This window comes from Sebastes umbrosus, chromosome 3 (genome assembly GCF_015220745.1).
Source record: "Sebastes umbrosus isolate fSebUmb1 chromosome 3, fSebUmb1.pri, whole genome shotgun sequence".
Classification (NCBI taxonomy): Eukaryota; Metazoa; Chordata; class Actinopteri; order Perciformes; family Sebastidae; genus Sebastes; species Sebastes umbrosus.
The window spans coordinates 23,781,865-23,800,925 of record NC_051271.1 but is presented as its reverse complement, the minus strand read 5'-3'; the positions used below and the strand labels follow the sequence as shown (position 1 = coordinate 23,800,925).

The following is a 19,061-nucleotide window of genomic DNA, read 5'->3' as shown; positions in this document are numbered from 1 at the left end:
GTTGGTTCATAAAGAAAATAATTGGCAGATGAATACATAATTAAATTAATCGTTATTCGCAGTCCTAAAACGGTTATATACTGTGCACATGATGAATTTTCTTCATCTCAAGCTTCTCCACATCCAACTCAGTCACTCAAAGGAAATACACACAGCCCAAAAAACTCAGTAAAAATATGATTTCATTCATATTATATACAAAATACAAATACAATTTATGTACTAAAATGTACACACTCAAAATTCATTAAGCCTTGCCAGTGTTTACATTCAGTAAAAACGAAATTCACACTGATAAATCATCCATTTTGGAGAAAGGAAGGAAAAATGTACTCGCTCACAGAAATGTAAACATACACAAGTGATCCATATTTACAAAAGAACCCGACGAGCTCCGGAGAGGACGAGAAAGAAACGCAGATCACTGCTGTTTCTGTCCTCCAGAGTCGTCTCACAAACGTTTGTCAATGTTTATCATTGTGAGCAAAAACATGCCAGTGATTTCAGGACGAGAAATAGCTTATTTGACAGGAAATAAATGGGATGAAAAAGCACGTCAATGCATAAAATATACAGTCAAATGCTTACGTAAGTACCAGTGATCACAAAAATAAGCTGTTTTATTGAATATGAGCTATTTTGGTTTGCAGTTTTTACTCTGAGTCACTGTCTTTGGGTTGTATCGAAATTAACAAACACTTATTTTAGTGAGCAAATATTCAATTTAACTTCTACAGAAGCAACAAATGATTATTTCAGATATTATATGATGGTCAGAACTGAAATAGAGAAAGCTATTCATTTAGTGAATACTGTTAAGCTGATTATACAAATAGTAACGTCTCCCTTACAAAAATACACATACATCTTGATCACAAAAATCCTTCTTTAAAAATAATAATTTCATATCTATTATTTTACTTACAATGTTTTTCTTTTAAGACTTCTACAGTAAAACGTGAGAAAAATAACTTTTCTGTTTTGATAAAAACATTCAAAAGGATAGAAATAAATTATTAGCAATAAAAGTGTGATTCAGGTTATTTGTGTGCGTCTCGAGAAACGTCCTCTTACGAAGGGGAGGTTTTTGTTGGAAGGGAACCTTCTCAGGTGACTTTGTGTCGCCTTGAATCAGTCGTGAGTCGGCGGCTCTCTGCGGGCGCCAGAGGAAAAAAACCCAGCTGAGCTCGACAGAACGGATTAACAGGCAAGAAGCCAGAAACATGAGCGACACAGATGGCAGTGAGAAGGAAAATCAGATCTGTTCTCCAACAGGATGAGATGTGTTTGACTGTATCTCTTAAGTCTTTTTAGAGTCTTTTATTTTTGTCTCAGAGGAACTTAGTCGAGTCTCTTTTACTGATGAGGACTTCCAGCAGCCGCAGTTTGGCTTTAACGTGTTTGTATTCGTTGTACTCGACTGCCAGCGGGGAGCGGTCCTCCTTCTGCACGTTTCTATGAGAACAAGACAACAGACATTAATTAAGTGGAAAACCAATTATGTGAAGTCTGGTCATTATGCCCTCTCTCTCTCTCTCTCTCTTTCTCTCTCTCTTATGCAATCTTTTCTTTTACCTTCCGTTTTGTCTGAAGAACTGGTCCTCAAACTCTTTCAGGTTCTTGCGGAGTCTCTTCTTCTCGTCTCGGGTCTCTTGGAGTTGCTCCACGAGTTCCTGCCTGTAAGAGAAAGAGTAGAAATATTGAAGTACCTCACACTAGAATATTTATATGTGTCAAAGGTTTTATTATGCAGTGGTGGAAGAAGTCGTCAGATACTTTGCTTAAGTATATATGCCAATACAACAATGGGAAAATACTCGATTACAGGTAAAACTCCTGCATTCAAAAGACTTATTTTCAGCAAAATATACTAAAAATATCAAAAGTAAAAGTACTACCTCTGCAGAAAAATGTCCCCTGTGAGTGATATATTATTATTTAAGACATTGTTAGATTGTCAATACTGATGCATCAATGTGTAAGCAGTGTTTTACTCTTGGAGCTACTTGAAGTGGAGCAAGTTTTAACTATTTTATATACAGTAAGATTAAGTCCAGTGGTTTTCAACCTATGGGTCAGGCCCTCTCAAGAGGTCGCGAGATAAATATGGGGGGTCATGAGATGATTAATGTGGTAGAAAAGAAGAAAAACAAAGTTTTGCTACAAAACTCTGTAGTCATTTGGGGATTTTTTCTCTAATCTTTGCTTTTTTGTGAAATTATTAAAGAGGACCTATTATGCTTTTCCCCTTTCCTTTAGTGTGTTATATAGCTTTTTTGTGCGTTTAAAAAGTCTGCAAAGTTACGAAGCCCAAAGTCCACGCCAAAGGGAGTTAATTTCCCCCACAGAAACACTGCTCCCGAACTGCCTGAAACACCTTACTTGAAGTCCCGCCTTTTCTTATGTAACGTGGTGATGTCACCAAGTAACACATTTGCATAATGGCTAGTTTTCACGCCCTCAAACAAAGCTAGTTAGAGCGGAGCTGGAGCGGAGTCCAAAGACCAATCACAACTTTAATTTGTATCTCTTTGGGCTTTGAAAAGTTCTAAATGAAACAATCTGAGAGGTTAAAAGTGAAAATGTCTCTTTAGTGGAACTGCTACCTGCTGAAATGTGTTTCATAAGCTTATCATTTGTTTTTCATTGTAAAATCTCAATCGGAAAAATAACCAGTAACTCCAGCTGTCAAAGAAGTCACACAATATTTGTCTCTGAAATGTATTAAACAGAAATTCTCAAGTGCCTCAAAATTGCATGTACAATGCTTGTGTAAATGTACCACCGCTGTTGTAATGTGACAACAATCTTGGTCGTCTTCTCTCTAACTTACATGGTGGCGGAGTGCAGGTTGGACAGCCTCATGTCCGTTGTGTTCTTAGAAGGTGATAGTTCGTCCACGGGCGAAATGAAACCGTCCCCTTCCTCCTCCACGTGGTCCAGGAAACCGAGCACGCTGACGTCGGGCCGGACGGTCACGGTGAACTGAGTCTTTGTGTCCGAGTCGTCCTCTGAGCCGTCCTCTTCCTCCTGCAGAAACATGAAGAGGTCAAACGGTGACCCAAGGACGAGAACGGCCACATCGTGCTGTGACGTTAAAACTGGGGCTGTCGGCTGGCTTCCAGGCTCAAACACCGCGGGTGCATGAGGGTCGTGCAGTGTTAGTCACCAATGCTTATAAATCATCACGGTGCAGCAGCACAATGCACTTCCATGGTCCTCGCTTGTGATTCATATCTTTACTCATTAGTATGTGTGGATGGAGTTAATGGAGGCACAGTTCGCCCAGAACCAACTTTATGTAAAATCCTGAAACAACTACAGCCAGCAAAACACATAGAGCAAAATCATTTAGTTCTTGATTACAGTTTCTCTTAAAAACACACCTAAAAGAATCATTTGGCTTTATTACAACGTGGGTCCTATTTTTGTAGCTTTGACCATCATTTTTTATAACATCAAAATCATTACTGAGATCAGGGAACATGACGACACTCAGTCAGATGATCAGACAGGTTGTAAACAAGCTCAAAGATTCATCTGACGCCAACCGTCATGTTCCAAATCAAACTTATTTCCAACTGGATGTTATTTAGGAGTAATAGTAATATAAGACCGGCAACTTCAGAAGTACCAACTGGGGAACGAGTCTGGTTGGGTATCAGTGATCTGAACTACTTGCAGGGCTAACAATTATTTTCATTGTCAATTAATCTGTTGATTATCTTCTTGATTAATCGGTTAGTTGTTTGGTCTATAAAACGTCAGAAAATGTTGTGTGTCGAATGTTTCCCAAAGCCCAAGATGACGTCCTCAAATGTCTTGTTTTGTCCACAACTCAAAGATATTCAGTTTACTGTCATAGAGGAGTAAAGAAACCAGTAAATATTTTTTTCTTAAACAATGACTCAAACTGATGACAGGAGGTTTGTTAAAATTCTGTCCGATTTTTATCTTCTGACTTCTTTTTAACCACTGTGTGTTACTAAATCTCAGCAACTAACCTGGGAAGTACAACAATATTATTACTATTAGAAATGACGGCCTAAACTGTAAAAGTAAGACCCATGTTGTGATAAACCAGAAGTATACTTTAAAACATAACATGTACTGCTCAAAAATCACAGTTCAAACATCAGATCCAGGCAGCTACTGATTCAACGTCTCTACAGGAGCTGGTGGCAGGAAACAGGCAACCGCCCAATCAACAGGCAATAATCAGGTTCATTAGAGGGGTAAATGGTGGTTAAATGAGGGGTAGGTGGGGTTTGGAGGGAGGCGGGGGCAGGGCAGGGGAGCTGGCGACTGATTATTCAAGCAGCAGCAGCTCTTCACCTTGATGTCATCGAAGAAGAGTGCGGTTTCGCCCTCGATAATGGGCTGAAGGAGGGGACCTCTGCGCTTGCTGGAGGGAGAGCCCTGTGGTGACGGTTGAGAAGGAGGCGTTAACCACGCTGAAACGCTCGCGCTGGTGTTTACAGCAAGGCCACGAGAAAGCGCCACACTGCCTTCATGTTTTCACCAAATTCTGTGTCTAAACTTTTATCAGCTGAGCAGACGTTCCCCTTTTTTTTCCCAGCTTAACACCATATTTTCCACAGGAGGTCCGAATGACTATAATTAGTGTTAAAAAACAAGAACACCCTGAATAGGGTCATTTATTTGGGATGGCAACCACTTGAAGTTTTACGATTCTCCCTGTGTAAACCATTTTAGGATCCAAATATCACAACAGCTGCTTATTTTTTGTGACCGGAGTGTGTACAAAACAGAGCAGTAAAATAAAACTGAAATAAAATAAAACAAAAAAATAAAAAAAGAAGGACATATTTCACCATGTTTGTGCCTCTGTAAATTCAGCTCAGTAGACTTTTTGAGAGTAAACTCCTGAGTTAACTTTCCTTTTTACTGTAATCAAATGGGTATAAGAAGAGTATTTATTTTTGGTTTAAAAAAAGAGGTAAAAAAGAGATGTTTGTTACGAGGTTAAAAGCTGGAATAAATGGTTCCAGGATAATAAAAATGCTGCATCATAACTCTATGGCAGTGGTCCCAATTTGCATGATGGGGATTAGAGGTGGTGCATTATATAACGGATATATACTGCAGATCATATCTTACATAATAGAAATGGTTATTAAAAAGCTGAGTACATAAATAATATGGAAAAGGGAGCATATGCACTCGTTTTTTTTTATCTACAATTCAGAGCAAACAAGTCCTCTATCATAGTGAAGTTGACCAATTCTTTCCAACACTCTCCTGCACTCAGCTGATCATGATGTCACTTCCTGTGAACTCAATCTGCCACCTATGACCTGCTTTACGACCGGGGGATTCACTGAGCTGCCAAAGCTGGACTTAGAAAGATGGATAACACGTCTGTGGCACAACCGCCACCAGTTCCCATAGCAGGCACTAAAGCCAACATGAGCTGGGATTAAGTGTCTGCAGACGCTTTGACAAACGTGGCGATCTTTGCCGCTCGCTCGTCATAGAGCAGCGGGACAAACGGGCAGCTGTGGAGGAGAAAGAAAAAGGAAGATGTGACACTTACAATGACGGGGATGGTGGAAGCTCTGCACAGGATCTGCTTCACCAGGCGATATCTGTCGTACAGCGGCTTCATGATTTGCCTCTCGTTCTTGGTGACCTGAGGTAGCAAAAAAAGGACACGAAGACACCTTGTTAGCACAGCAGTAGCTTCTTTCTATCCTCCTCTGATTAACAAGCTACAGCACTAACATAACACAAAATGACAGCTACTTCTACACTACTAACAACTCTTCAGATTGTGAAGGTCTTTAACCACAAGCCCCCGAGGAACACAGCGTGAGGTGACCTCAAGGTCAGCTGCACTTCCTGATATACGACAATGCTAGCATGGATTAGACGGCACAATTATTGCAATTGGATTTGGGTCTGACATCAAACAAAGAGTGTGTCAGCTCCTTTAAAGTTCAGCAGAGTTGTCCTTTAAATGTCACTGAAGCTCGTGTGACGACAAAAGCTCTGTTTTCTAACAGCATAAATTGATACAAATAAATATATAAAAGAAGAAAAAATCCTTCCTTTCATTTAACACTAACAGACACACACTATGAGAGCTAATCAGATGCACACGCTCTGGCTTGAGACATTATTCACCCTTGACTTGCAATCTGGGTCACATTGAAATGGTAAACAAGAAGTAAGGGCCAACATGTCTGGCAGCAGATCTGATATACAGTTTGGTTTGGCCTTTAGAGGAGGCTGTGTGTGTTTATTTGAAGGACTCACTGGTCGACCGTGTATGCTCTCGTAGTAAAGGAGAGCTTTCTGCAGGGCGACTTTCTCCGCTCCGATCTGCTCCCGTGTCATATCCTGTCAGCAGGGGACAGGAAGTGAAACATCAAAACACTGTCTGTGTCTGCCTGTTTTTTAAATTTGCACTGTTTATCTAACACAAACATCCTTTTACTGTATATTGTTTGTCTATCTATTAGGGGTGGGGAAAAAAATGAATACTAAAAAGTGATATTTTGCGTGGCAATATTGTATCGATACACGGACGTCAAGTATCAGTCTTTTATTATAAAGACTATTAACCTCTCAATTCGACGGCCCATTGGCGGGCCCGGATGCTATTCTGTCTTTCAGAGGTTGTAGCGGGCTCAGTGTTAAAGCTACAGTGTCCAAATGTACACTACATTTTGGCGAGGAAGAGCTGGCATGGCACCTAAATAAATATGTGAATGAAAACTCTGAGATGAACAGAGTGAAAGCTTTATCTTATTAGATAAAACAGATGGTGACAAACTGCATAATTTTGCAGTTGAAAAAAGGTAATAAATCGCAATATATATTATTGCAATACTCAGCATATCGCAGAATGTTTAAAATCGCAATAAGATTGTATCGTTACTTCATTGTTGTGATAATATCGTATCGCGGGGCCTCTGGTGATTCCCACCCCTACTGTCTATGTTTTATTTATTCATCATTGTTGAGTGTGTGACGGTGGTCCCGGTCTTACCTTGATGTCCTCCGGCCGGTTCACCTCCTCCCTCTTCTCCTGCAGCTTTATCAAAATGGTCTCCAGGCTGCTCTCCACCGGAGGCTTCGGCACTTTCTCCTGCTGCGGTTTCTTCTCCAGCTGAGAGCCGAAGCTTTTGGGCAGCGTGTTGCTGCGCTGGCGGGTCAGAGGTGGCAGGTCCTCTTCAGACTTCATTAGCTTGCTTTCTGAAGAGGACGAGGAACAGGAACATATATGTGAGCTTTGTCGATTTTAGTTATTATCTCACTGCTGACAGTCTAGTGCTTTTCATTTCTCTGTCTTACCTTTTAAGTCTTTACGAAGCTTTGCCAGTTCATTGAGCCACCTCAGCACCTCTGGGTTTCCAGCTTTATCACTGTGGGAGGGCTGCATGAAAAAACAAAGAACAGATGAGAACAGATTCTCCTTTCACAATGAAGCACTAGCACCATAACTATTGCGAACGTGAACTGTATCGACCATAAATCTCAAGTAGAGCTCTGTGTGGGATTATCAGCCTTTTTATGAGGCAACTGACCTTTAAAAAAACAGTCGCAAACGTCTATTCTCTATTAATAATAAATTGAATGAGTCATAGTGGTCTCTTCAGATAGTCAATAAATGTGTTTATGGTTTCTAAAAATGTCAGATTTTGTTATTTTCAATGTTATAAATGTTACTACTGTACATACCCTGTATTTCCGATCCTCTTCAAACCTCTCCTCAAATCGGTGGATCTTCTTCCTCAGCACATGGATCCTCTTTGTGAGCTGGGCGGACGTCAGCTCCTCTTTCTCATCGTCACAGGAGCCAAGAGACGAACTCCGTCTGCGACTGGAAGGATACAACAATGTTGTTAATTTCACTGACAGCTCCTTCCTACTTGCCTCTACATTAAAAAAAAAACAAAACATGTCAGGTGTTTACCTGGCGAATGAGTGCGCGTTTGGCGGTGAGGGAGGCACTTCGGTGTCGTCCAGGTACTGCTGGCAGTGTCCGTAGGCGTAGAAGCGAGGGGACAGCATCGGGTCGCTGTCCTCCTCCACAAGCTGGCGGATCAGGCGTCCCCCGGCGTGAGGGGACAGTCGAGCCTCTTCGTGGTCCATGCTCTCCCTCTGCAGTGGGGAGTACGCTGGGACGGGTTCTGAGAAACGCAAAAACAAACACACGTTGTGTTAAAACGTGCTACTTTGCATAATCTGCTGTCAAAGAGAGGATGCAAACAACAAGATTTTTGACAAAATGCAAACAGAGGACAGGTTAGTCCGGGGATGCACGCTGGCCACAAGACAAACACAAAGCTCGCCTTAATACAGTAACAGCAGATTCATCATATTATCCCCAAGAGCTCTGTAGCTACAGAATAAAATTATGAAACATAATCTCCTCTAGAGGTGAGTTCAGCATTTCACGAACTCTAAATCCAGTATCAAATCTGTTTGTTGAATCCTTTCATATCCTTTTTTAACCAGTTACAAATAACATTTAAAAGGTTGAGCTACAGCAAAAGAATGTGCCTTGTAGATAATTTATTTGCTGTTTTTAACTGACTGATAAATTAAATGGATAATGAAAATGTTTTTTTTCCATTACTGATAAAAATACAGATTATTTTCTTGATTATCAATTAATCTTTTGCTCTATAACACATCAAAATGGTGGAAAATACCCATTATAGTTTCTTATAGCCCCATAAAATTGCTTGTTTTGTCTGACCAAGAGTCAAAAACTCCAAAGTTAATTCATTTTTTATCACATAAGACAAAGACGAGCAGAGAAATCCGCACAATTTAAAAGCTGAAACCAAGAAAATGTTAGGTATTTTTGCTTGAAAGATGACTATCAAAATAGTTGCAGGTTGATTTTCTGCCAATTGAGGAATAGAATAATTTATTATTTATGTAACCTTGATTCAGTCCTGGTACCTGGTGCTCCTTTTTAATGTAGCTTCTATTGGTGTATTGTGTTTTTAGGTGAATGTGATTTTAATGTGTTTTAATGTCTCCTGTCTGGATGTGATATGTTATTTTAATGTACTCTTTTAATAGCAGTTTTTTAGACAAATTTCTGCCTTTTGTACGCAAAAAGCAGACAATTAAAGAATTTTCTATTCTATTCGAATTGTTTCAGCTCTAATCTAGGTCGCTCTTCGCTAATAAAATAGAGAACAATTGTTTCACACAACAAATGGGGGTATTTTGCTAACTTGGAATCAAATCCAAAATGAAACCAGTGATTTCTTTCCTGCTATAATCTGTTTATAAGAGCAAGAAACACAAGACGGGTCAAATATTCTGAGAAAGTTCAACAGATTAAAACTAATTCTCTTCCAAGACACTATAAAGTAATTTCTCTCCCTGCTAACATCTTTTTGGATCCTCTCTAGCGATGTGAAACTCACTGAACGTGATGAAGCTGTTCTCTCTACATAAAACTTCCTCTGGGGCTCGATCGTCACAGATGTTGTTTTGAAACACAGGGTGAGACACACCCACCCTCTCTCTCTCTCTCTGTTCATCCCCTGGTTACAGGCTCCACTCTGGTAATAATTATGTCCGGTGAAAATAGCCATGCAGATACCCCTGACAATCCCTGGGCTATTAATAATGCCTGGCTCTCCGTGGGATAATGTCAGGCCGCGACCCCTGTTGAGAGGTACAGTGATGAGTTTGTGCTTTAGTTTCCACTCTGCATGGTGAGAGATAAACCCAGTCAGTGTCGTTCCAAGCATGTGTGCATGAGAGAAAGACTAGACAGAGAAATATCACTGTTATAATAAGAAGGGAAAGCTCTATAGAAACTATGTCAAAACATGAATCTCAGCAGGAACAATAACGTAGATTTCATGGAAAAAGGTGTAACGTCAGGTGTCAGGAGACTTTAGAAATATACAGAGGAGCTGTTACACAGGGAGAGGAGATGGAGGGAAAGAAAACAAGCTCTGAGGGAAACCAACCGTCAGTGTAAACATTCAAAGTGTCAGAAAGTACACGTGAAAATATGCACGCCCAGTCTAAAACTGCACGTGCATATTTTTCTTAGCGGGGCCGTACGAGAAGCAACTTAGCTCATATTCCAACCCCTTGTCCCACGGGTCCTCCTGTACTTTTAGGTACGTGCAGTTTATCAAGTAGCAACTCTCTGGCATGTTAGCGCTCGCTCACAGCGGCAGGTGAAACTCTAAATCACGCCGAAGGTCTTCCCTCGAGGTCTATTATCTAGCTCAGGGTGCAGAGCAGTGTAGCTGGCTACTGGGGCTCCATGGCATTTGAAATTAATCCATTAAATCAACCGCTCGCTGATGGTTCAGGATTAACTAGACTAATGAAACAAAAAACATGCCAGTTTGCCATTTCACTAAAGGTTGCTGTGTGTGTGAGACGCTCGCCACGATGTTCCAGATCATTCAAGCATGTTGCCATGCAGTGGAAAAGGTCATTCAGACAGCTCTTTCTTTCTCTCTGAAATGTTATTTGCAGCAAAGCAAGCCACTGACGGTGATGTAACGTAACACTTACCATCACAACAACTTGAATGAAAAATGGTTTTGAAATCAAGGAAAGGAGTGTTAAAGAACGGAGAATCTAGAGGAACAAAAGAAGAAAAGAGGGGAGAAGAGAAGGACAAGGTGAAGGACTGAGCAAAGAAACAGAAGCAAGAAAGGATCAGCATGCATCCTTCTTGTTGCAGTAAATAAAAACCCTCTTCCTAAACCTTAATTAACCAGACGTATGAGCTACAGAGTCTCCTCCAGCTGAAATGCCCATTAGTGTGTTTCCACCACCACTGGCAGACAGACAAGGACAGAGCAGCGGTAAATATCAGGTCACCATGACAGGCGCTGGCACAAAGTGTACTGGGACAAAGGCCTCACACCACTGCCTAATGCCCTCATCTACTCGCGAGCCCATTTGTACAGTATTACACCTTCTGTACAGTACGCACACATCCCCTAACAGTACTTACTACCATTATACAGCTTCATTAACTGCTTATTCGGCTTGGCTGGTTCATCTTTGGCTGTCCTTCGTGAAGGATAAACATGCCAGCGGCACAGAAAAGATAAGTTTAACTTTGTACAATACATGTACACAATTGCAGTTTGTGCAACGGCAGACCCTGCTCGCACTCATGCTTCAAGGACTCGTTTGCCATCTTGTGCACCTAAGGGAGAACGGCCTGTCACAGCCGATCATGCAGCCTCCCTGTGGCGTCCTCGCTGCCATGTACTCAGTTATGTATTCAGGACAGAATGTACAGGAAGGAGATTTAACAAGAAGTGAAAAGACAAGAAAAAAAAACACAACGGCAACTGATCTACGACAAAATGTCCTCATAATTTCAGTGTAATAAAACAAACTAACAGCCATCTGGATTGTAAATTTCCTGAACAAACTGTACAAATCTATCCTCTGCTGCACCCTCCCTCAAGCAAAATGCATTTTAATTACAAGCACACACAATCAGAGACACCGTGTACAGACTGAGAGAGCTAACACCACACCTTCATACAGACTAAACTGTTTGTTGGCTCAAGCACAATAATGAAGTACTTTACATGTCTTCTCTCCCGTGCTGCAAACACTACACAGCAACAACAACAACCTCTCACAGACCTCTGTTGTTTTTATCCCATGTGGCCACTAGAGAGCTCCACAAAACATGCAATCGTTCGCTAATGCTCCAAACATGAGGCTGTTGAAGTTGAGAGATTTATTGCATGGAACAATTTTGCTGCCACATCAAACAGGAAACGTTGGTGGTGGTGGTGGTGGGAGTGAAGACCAGCGTTTGCAGCGGAAAGATGTCAAAACATGCCACAACATGCCCTTTAACTGTATGCAAAGGTAGGATTGAACCTGTTGGTTATCATTCCAGTGTACAGTTCAGCAAAATGCTTGGCTTTCACTCCTCAACACAGATATACCTCCACCCACCTCCGCTGTGTCGCAACGTCCGAACAAAACAATCACTCTCTCAGTGCGCTGCGATTGTGCATGATTTCCTTTCTGCACAAATGCCAACACCACTGCATAAACAAATACATCAACAACAAACTCAAAAGAGGTCTGACAGCAAAACGGAGGAGGAGGAATAATAATAATGCAATGCTCGTGACTAAAAACACTGCATTAGAAATTATACTTGATAAGCCAGCATCAATAAGTCTGACATACTTCAGTCGATGCATTTAAATTTGATCTTGTGCAAATCACCATCACTGTTCTTGGAGCAAACATTCACAATGTCAAATTTAAACTAATGTTTTAAAATAGAGCACAAGTCTGAAAATTTCAACCAGGATCAATAAACGCTGTGAATGCAAGCCAAGTTTCTACAACCGGTGGACTGGTACACTGTTATCACCATCCAACCTCCCATTTAATGATTGATTTCTGACTGGGAATTACAGCAGCAGCAGTCTGGAAACAATCCAGTGCCAGAAATTGCCAAGTAGCTGACACATCCTGGTAAAAAACACTGTTTGCTCTTTAGATAAAACCACAGGAGGAGCTCTGAATTTAGCTACGCCTTCATATTTTCTCTTGCTTCAAGGTTTCCATGTTGTCTAATTCAACAGCAACAAAAAAACAAACTGTCTGCAGAGCTGCTGCCTCATCTTGCCAGGCAGGCAAACAAGCACGCCTCCAGTGTGTGTTTCTCCGCCAGATATAGGTGCCTAGAGAACTTAAGAGGATCTTTTACAATTAAATCCAGCAGGAGAGGCAGAAGGAGATGCATCAGGAGGAGGAGGAGGAGGAGGAGGAGGAGAGGCAGCAGCAGAAGGTGTGCAGCTGCTACCCAGACACCCATGTGCAGAACTGGGTGGAGGGAGTGGGTTGTCCGGGCATGTTTGTGTTAAAGGGTATGTATTCCAGATAGTTTGGACCTGTTTAGAAGTTAAGAAAGAGAAAAATATATGCATAAAACACAACAGTTGGACGGCCTATAGCTTTACCTCCCCAGTTGTTTTCCTCAGTAAGTGCTGTCAGGTCCAGTCGGGGCACGTCCTCGCAGCTCTCACGGTCCGGGTCCGAGCCTCGCACCTCTCCGCCGCTGATCCTCCCCGTGTCACAAGTGACGGGCGACTCCTGGATCTTCATCCTTAACGTCTGCACAACCATGAGAGAAAAGAAAAGAGCGCTCAACAAGGAGGACCAGCCCGTGGACACACTCTTTAAGTTCAGCCACACACTCCCACAGACTGGCCCTGCCCTAAGAGAGGGGGCTGATCCCTGCTCGCCATTGGCTGCCTCTGCGGCCAAAACATCCGCCCATCTGTGTTTGGCTGTGTGAGAGAGAGAGGAGGAGTGGATTGGCTCCTCCTCATCTTTCACCCACTGGAATCCCTCACCCCTCCCTCTGTCCCCCTCCCTTCCTCTCTTATTTTCTCTCTCTACAGTAGTCTGACATGCATATATTCCCCACCCCAGTGCTGCTCTGGACTTGTTTGTTTCACAGCAGCAAGAGCAGAGGGGAGGGGTGGAAGGGTGTTAGAGAGAAAGAAAGGGAGGGAGGAGGGAGGGGGAGGGAGCTGAGGACAAAAAAAAAAGCAAACAGATTGTAAGCCAGCACACGTAGGCTGACTGGGTGATTTTTTTCTCTCCCTATCTGTCTCTCCCTGCAGACAAACATCCAGCTCAAAGCAGAGAAGTCTTCTCCTCCAGCACCTCATTACTTCCTCTGTGTCCTCCCACTGTTTACCCATCATCCTCCAGCTTCTCCTCTCTCTCCTTCAAACTTTCTCAAACTCAAACTTTGCTTATCCTCGATCAAAGCTGTGGAATCAAATACTAATGTAAATAAATTGGGGAAACAACATACTCAGCAGTGTCCATGGATCACTTAGCTCTAAACCCATGGGGTCCCGTTTCCTCTGTCTGGGCGTGGGACCAAGCTATTTTTAGGAAAAACAGATCACACTGCTACTAGACCTCATAAATGCCACCGATGGCTTACAGGAAAAGGGTGAACTTGAATCTGGTTGTAATGGTCCTTGTTTTGCTCTTTTGTTCATGATACTAAATTGTTGTTGTTGTTGGCAGGTTTGTGTGAGATTATGTTGCAACAGCATAATTAGTCTCAGGTGTGTGTGTGTGTGTGTGTGTGTGTGTGTGTGTGTGTGTGTGTGTGTGTGTGTGTGTGCGCGCTGAAGCGTGGCCAAAAACAGGGAGTTATCACGTCTCCTCAGCTGTTACAGACAGGCATTAGTGCCGGGAGAACGTGCAGACTGTGATCAACTAACAGCAGAAATTTCCCGTAAGTAGCTCTTACCGTCACTGTTTTCAAATCAAGCCCCCCCCAGCGCCTCCATGAATAAGTACATACTGAACCAGGTCACTCAATCAACATTCAAGGTCCCGTTATCACAGATACACACACATTCCTCTAAATAACATTCACAGCAATGATGTTGATGTATCTGCTTATAGAGACAGTGTGCACACAAACAAATCAAACAAACACAATGTTTTTTTGGTGAAGTTACTGTTTCCAAGATCAATTAAGTATGTTGGTTTTGGTTATAAAGTGTCTTTAAGTTATTGGTTTTGTGCCAATTAGCACCTTTTTTTGGAGTTAATCAAGAACAATTCATATTGAAAGTGTTACAGATTCACAGATATCTTAGACTAATCATTACATCCTCGTTCATTAACATAACAGCAGTCTGTTCTCAAGTAACTTATATAAATCTGAAAGTTTTAGAATTTTTTTTGTGAAGAAAACTGTGTTGTTAATTAGCAGCGTTTGTCTGCTTTGTTCTAAACTTTTTGCTTGTTAACTAGTGTAGTTTAAAGGTCCCATATTGTAAAAAGTGAGATTTTCCTGTTTTTTTAATTTATTATAAAGCAGTTTAAGTGCTATATAAATACTGTGAAAGTATCGAAAAGGTCAATCTACAAAGAAATGCACAGCCCATATTCAGACTCAATATGTGTATTATTGTTCAACGCATCGAACGCACTGAGCAGTAATTTATGTCGTCACTTCCTGAGAGCCTCCTTGCCGGTTGGAGATGTGTAACCATGGTAACCTATGCCAACCTCAGGTGATGAAAATGACGGTTTGTGAGAATCAAAGTCTGAATTAATTAAACAAATATATATTACGCCTAGCAAAGTGGAATCTTATACTATTAAATTAAAGCGTTATTGATGTTACAGAGCTGTGCGTCACGTCCAGTATGAACGTTGTCGTTACTGCCGCATTGCATTATGGGATATATATGCCGCCGTAATGTTGAGCGTTTGCATACTGTAATATTTCATCAGAAATAGTATGCAATTCACGTACTATTGGTTTCATACATACTAAAATATCTCACAAACTGTTTAGCGTACTAAATAGCACGTTGGTATGGAATTTCGGACGCAACCAGAGTCATCAGCTGACAGGAAATAAACATGGACCCAAGCTGTTGCAATTCTGTTGAAATGTGCTAAAACGCAGCGGTTCAGACAGAGGGTAAATACAGGCATATTCAGGCAGACGGTAGGAGGAAAATTTGAACATTACAACAGGGAAACACATTCTAGCAGAAACACAAAATACAAATATGAACCTTAAAATGAGCATAATATGGGATCTTTAAGTGCCTTCTTGTTAAGTGTTGCCATCATACAATTAAAGTATGGACTCATTAGGCTTTGAAACAGAACAGTCTGCTGGGTGAATGTTATGTAATGTTATAAGTCTCAGAGGTAAGAGATGTTGAGACAAATAACATCTCGTCACGTGATCCATCTACGATTATATCATCTGCTTTTCAGACTTCAAACTAGGGCTGTCCTTGACCTCCACCAAAGAAATTCTTAGTCGACTAACACTCATTGATTTGTTGACTAATCGATTAGTTGATTTAATCGACAGATCTGTAAAATGTGAGTTTCTCCGCAAAGAATCACACAAAAGCACCACTTTATATCTTGTGTTTACCAGAGATAAGCTCACAAGTTTCTTGAAAATAAATCTTTCAGCATAACAAAAGCATAAAAAAAGGACTAATTGACGTAGAGGGGACCTACTTCAAAGGGGATAAAAAATTTATTCAGCAAGCTGCACTCTCACTCAAATCCTTTTATATGCAAATGACTCATTAAAGGAAGTTTGATGAAAGACTATTGATGATTAGTTTATCCTGCTTGTTTGAACTGATTAATCAATCTCTGCATCACTGGCAGCAGTGTGGAGAGTACACTCCTCAGTAACACTAAGGATTAACGGGAACACAGATGTTACAGCTCAGCATGATCCTGCTGCTGTTCAAAAATAATACACGCACACACACACACGTCTCCATACACAGCATTCTGTTCTCTGGAACATCAGCCACTGTGTTCACTGAAACCCACTGGAGCCACGATTACATCATCATGAGAGGTCCAGCTGGTGCAAAGGAGGGGTGAGATATAGACAGCGCTACTGTGTGTGTGTGTGTGTGTGTGTGTGTGTTTGGGGGGTTTGGGGGATGCATTAGACAATGATTAAGCTGTGTTTGGGGGGATTACACACACAGTTTACAAACAAACACAGAATGGAATTTAAGCATTTTGCTGAGATGGCACACAGACAATCTATGTGTGGTAGAGCTCTTTCTCCACATGCTCATTTCAATACACATGCACTCATAAACGTGCATGCACACACACACTTTCTCTGAGTCCTTTTGCAACACAAAAAAGCAACTCATCAAGTAAAAGACTTAATCTGCTGCAAAATACAATCTACTCTAACGTTTATGTTGACATATGACCGACATGTCAGTGTTTTGAGACCTGACCTGCACCCGTGAACTGTTTAAAAACTCTGCAGCTGTCACCTCCAACTATCTGATGTCGTGGGTACAACATGTTCTGGCGAAGGAGTCGTGTGTGTGATAATGGGCACGAAAGCTACAACGAGACACGCACTGACATACTGAGACACACAAAACAACAACACACTGAGATCAAGGGTTTGTGTGTTTCAGAATTAAACAGAGGTATGAAACAGAGGAAGTGTTTGTCCTGGAATCATTTTTTAACAACTCAGAATAAATGTTTCATTATCCATTAACCTGTTTGATTATTTTTGCAAGTAACTGATCAATCATTCAGTTTATAAAATGTTAAAAAAAATTGTCCAATGATTCGAAGGTGAATGACTTAAATGATTATCAAAATGGTTAATTAATATTCTGTCGATCCACTGATTGGTTAAGCAGTAAAGAACAGGCCTCGTAATTTCTGCCAGATCACAAAAATACTGTTTATATAAGTCAAAGTAACAGCAGGTATAAAGTGGTGCAGGGATGACAAATTTGTGTAGACCAACCAGGAAGTTAGCATCACCCTGGTTCCCCCTACAAAAAGCCAATGACATTTTTCCATTGTTTTTTGGATTATTGCAGAAAATAAGCTCTGTCGCAGACAAGCGTTATGATACTCGCACATTTTGTTCCGTAAAATAATCTCCACAAATGAACACCACTTTTTTGATTTTTGAAAAGGTGAATGCAATCGCCAGAAGTAAAAAGCTAACATTAGACTATAAACAAGCTGCACTACGGTCCCATGTGCGATTGATGTATTTTATGTTGTAGAACCAAAAGTTAAAATCTCTACAGCTTGTGTTAACCACAGACCTTATTTCAGGCATCTAACTAAAAATCCATTTAAAAAACCCCTTGACTTCCAGACGAGGGAACCATGTATTAGAAAACGTTTTTTTTTTAAATGAGCCGCAGGTGAAGAGGTAACGAGACGCACAGAATCAGTCTAATAATTCATCTAACTAAGGAAGACAAAGATGGCCTGATGGTAACAATCATGTCTGTGTGATAACTTTAGTGACCAGCTGAGAGGCTGTTGGACCGGCCTCCTCTCAGAGCGGCGCCACGCCGGCTCCAGATGGCCGCTCAGTAGCACAGTGCGGTGGTGGTGTCAGAGCTGCAGCCTGAGCTGCCACTAAAAGCCATCTGGGATGCTTAGAAAGAGATTCACCGTATTGGTGCAGCGCTGCATGATTGTGTTCAGTGGTGCTGGTCCAGGTTAAAACTGGAGACGAGCAGATGGAGAAGGTGACTTGTTTCTCTCTGCTCACACTGACAGTAACAACAAAACCTCAAATAGTACAAACTTTCCACAATGTTTTGAACAGCTGGCTGAGGAACTGCTGTATGTTTGTGGGAAGATCCCTTTTTGCAAGAACTATGAAATCTCCCTTTGTCAAAAGTGAAATTGAATGTTTCTGTGGAACTGCAGATGAGTTTCTGTTCCACAAATCAGCTGTGGACGTTTCACAAAGCACTGATGAGTAAGAGAGCAACAAGGTGTCGTGAAGGTTAACAAACAAAAGCTTCTCTAAGTGCTTAGCCTTTTTGTTTGCCACTGCTTTTTGTTAAGTTAAGTCTGGGGGTAATTATTCATATCTCGTGCTACATTTTTATATTCTGCTGTTTCATTTCAATTTAGCTCATTTTATTTTTCTACTTTGCCTTGAAGTTCTTTTATAGCCTGTCTTAATGTCTTTTTGACTCATCTTACAGGGCCGATATGATAGCTGCATTTCAGTGCAGACGCCAAAGCGCAAGACCTGTTCTATACTTTATTTGAAGGAGCATAAACATTTATCTCTATAAAAGAGGCCAAACCTTTCAAATTTGAAATGTTGACTAAACCAAAGCAGATCTTTGCCAAGAGGGCACAATTCAAAACTTGCAAGATTATCATTCAAATCAGGAACTGTTTTAAAGAAAAGTACAAGTCTGAGCAAGCATTTGATGCTTGGCAGTTGTGAAACTTCTGCTGACATATTTCAGTCAGTACTGAAAAAGTATTGAGATTCAATATCCAGCCTTTCCCTCAAGTCCGACTCTATTTTTCTCAAGTGGCTGATGCGTGGACAGAGCAGATTGACTGTGTAAGAAGAGGAAGGAGGAGAACTGAAACAAAAATTCAACCTGACAGTCAGAGGGAGGCTCATTCTGTAGGAGAGGAAAGGTGAACATGAACCTACCTGTGGAGGAGAAAGAAGGCCATCTTTTCTTGAAATGTCATTCCTGAAA

General features: G+C 41.2%; 1 protein-coding gene across 6 annotated transcripts in view; it reads right to left on the bottom strand.

Annotated features, from left to right (window-relative positions):
- Positions 1 to 164: 164 nt before the first annotated feature.
- Positions 165 to 19,061, bottom strand: part of fam13a (family with sequence similarity 13 member A) — a 67,598-nt gene continuing 48,701 nt past the window's right edge. For 2 of the 6 annotated variants that reach the window (XM_037765510.1, XM_037765506.1), the window contains 13 exons: positions 19,013 to 19,055; positions 12,975 to 13,128; positions 10,534 to 10,599; positions 7,943 to 8,159; positions 7,708 to 7,849; positions 7,321 to 7,402; positions 7,016 to 7,221; positions 6,280 to 6,363; positions 5,558 to 5,653; positions 4,336 to 4,419; positions 2,834 to 3,030; positions 1,576 to 1,677; positions 165 to 1,455 (listed from right to left, as the gene is read on the bottom strand). In XM_037765510.1, coding sequence (XP_037621438.1) covers positions 1,332 to 1,455; positions 1,576 to 1,677; positions 2,834 to 3,030; positions 4,336 to 4,419; positions 5,558 to 5,653; positions 6,280 to 6,363; positions 7,016 to 7,221; positions 7,321 to 7,402; positions 7,708 to 7,849; positions 7,943 to 8,159; positions 10,534 to 10,599; positions 12,975 to 13,128; positions 19,013 to 19,055 — 1,597 coding nt within the window. In that variant the 3' untranslated portion in view covers positions 165 to 1,331. The remainder of the gene's footprint in view (positions 1,456 to 1,575; positions 1,678 to 2,833; positions 3,031 to 4,335; positions 4,420 to 5,557; positions 5,654 to 6,279; positions 6,364 to 7,015; positions 7,222 to 7,320; positions 7,403 to 7,707; positions 7,850 to 7,942; positions 8,160 to 10,533; positions 10,600 to 12,974; positions 13,129 to 19,012; positions 19,056 to 19,061) is intronic. The other 4 variants (XM_037765508.1, XM_037765507.1, XM_037765509.1 and 1 more) reach the window with 4 other exon arrangements.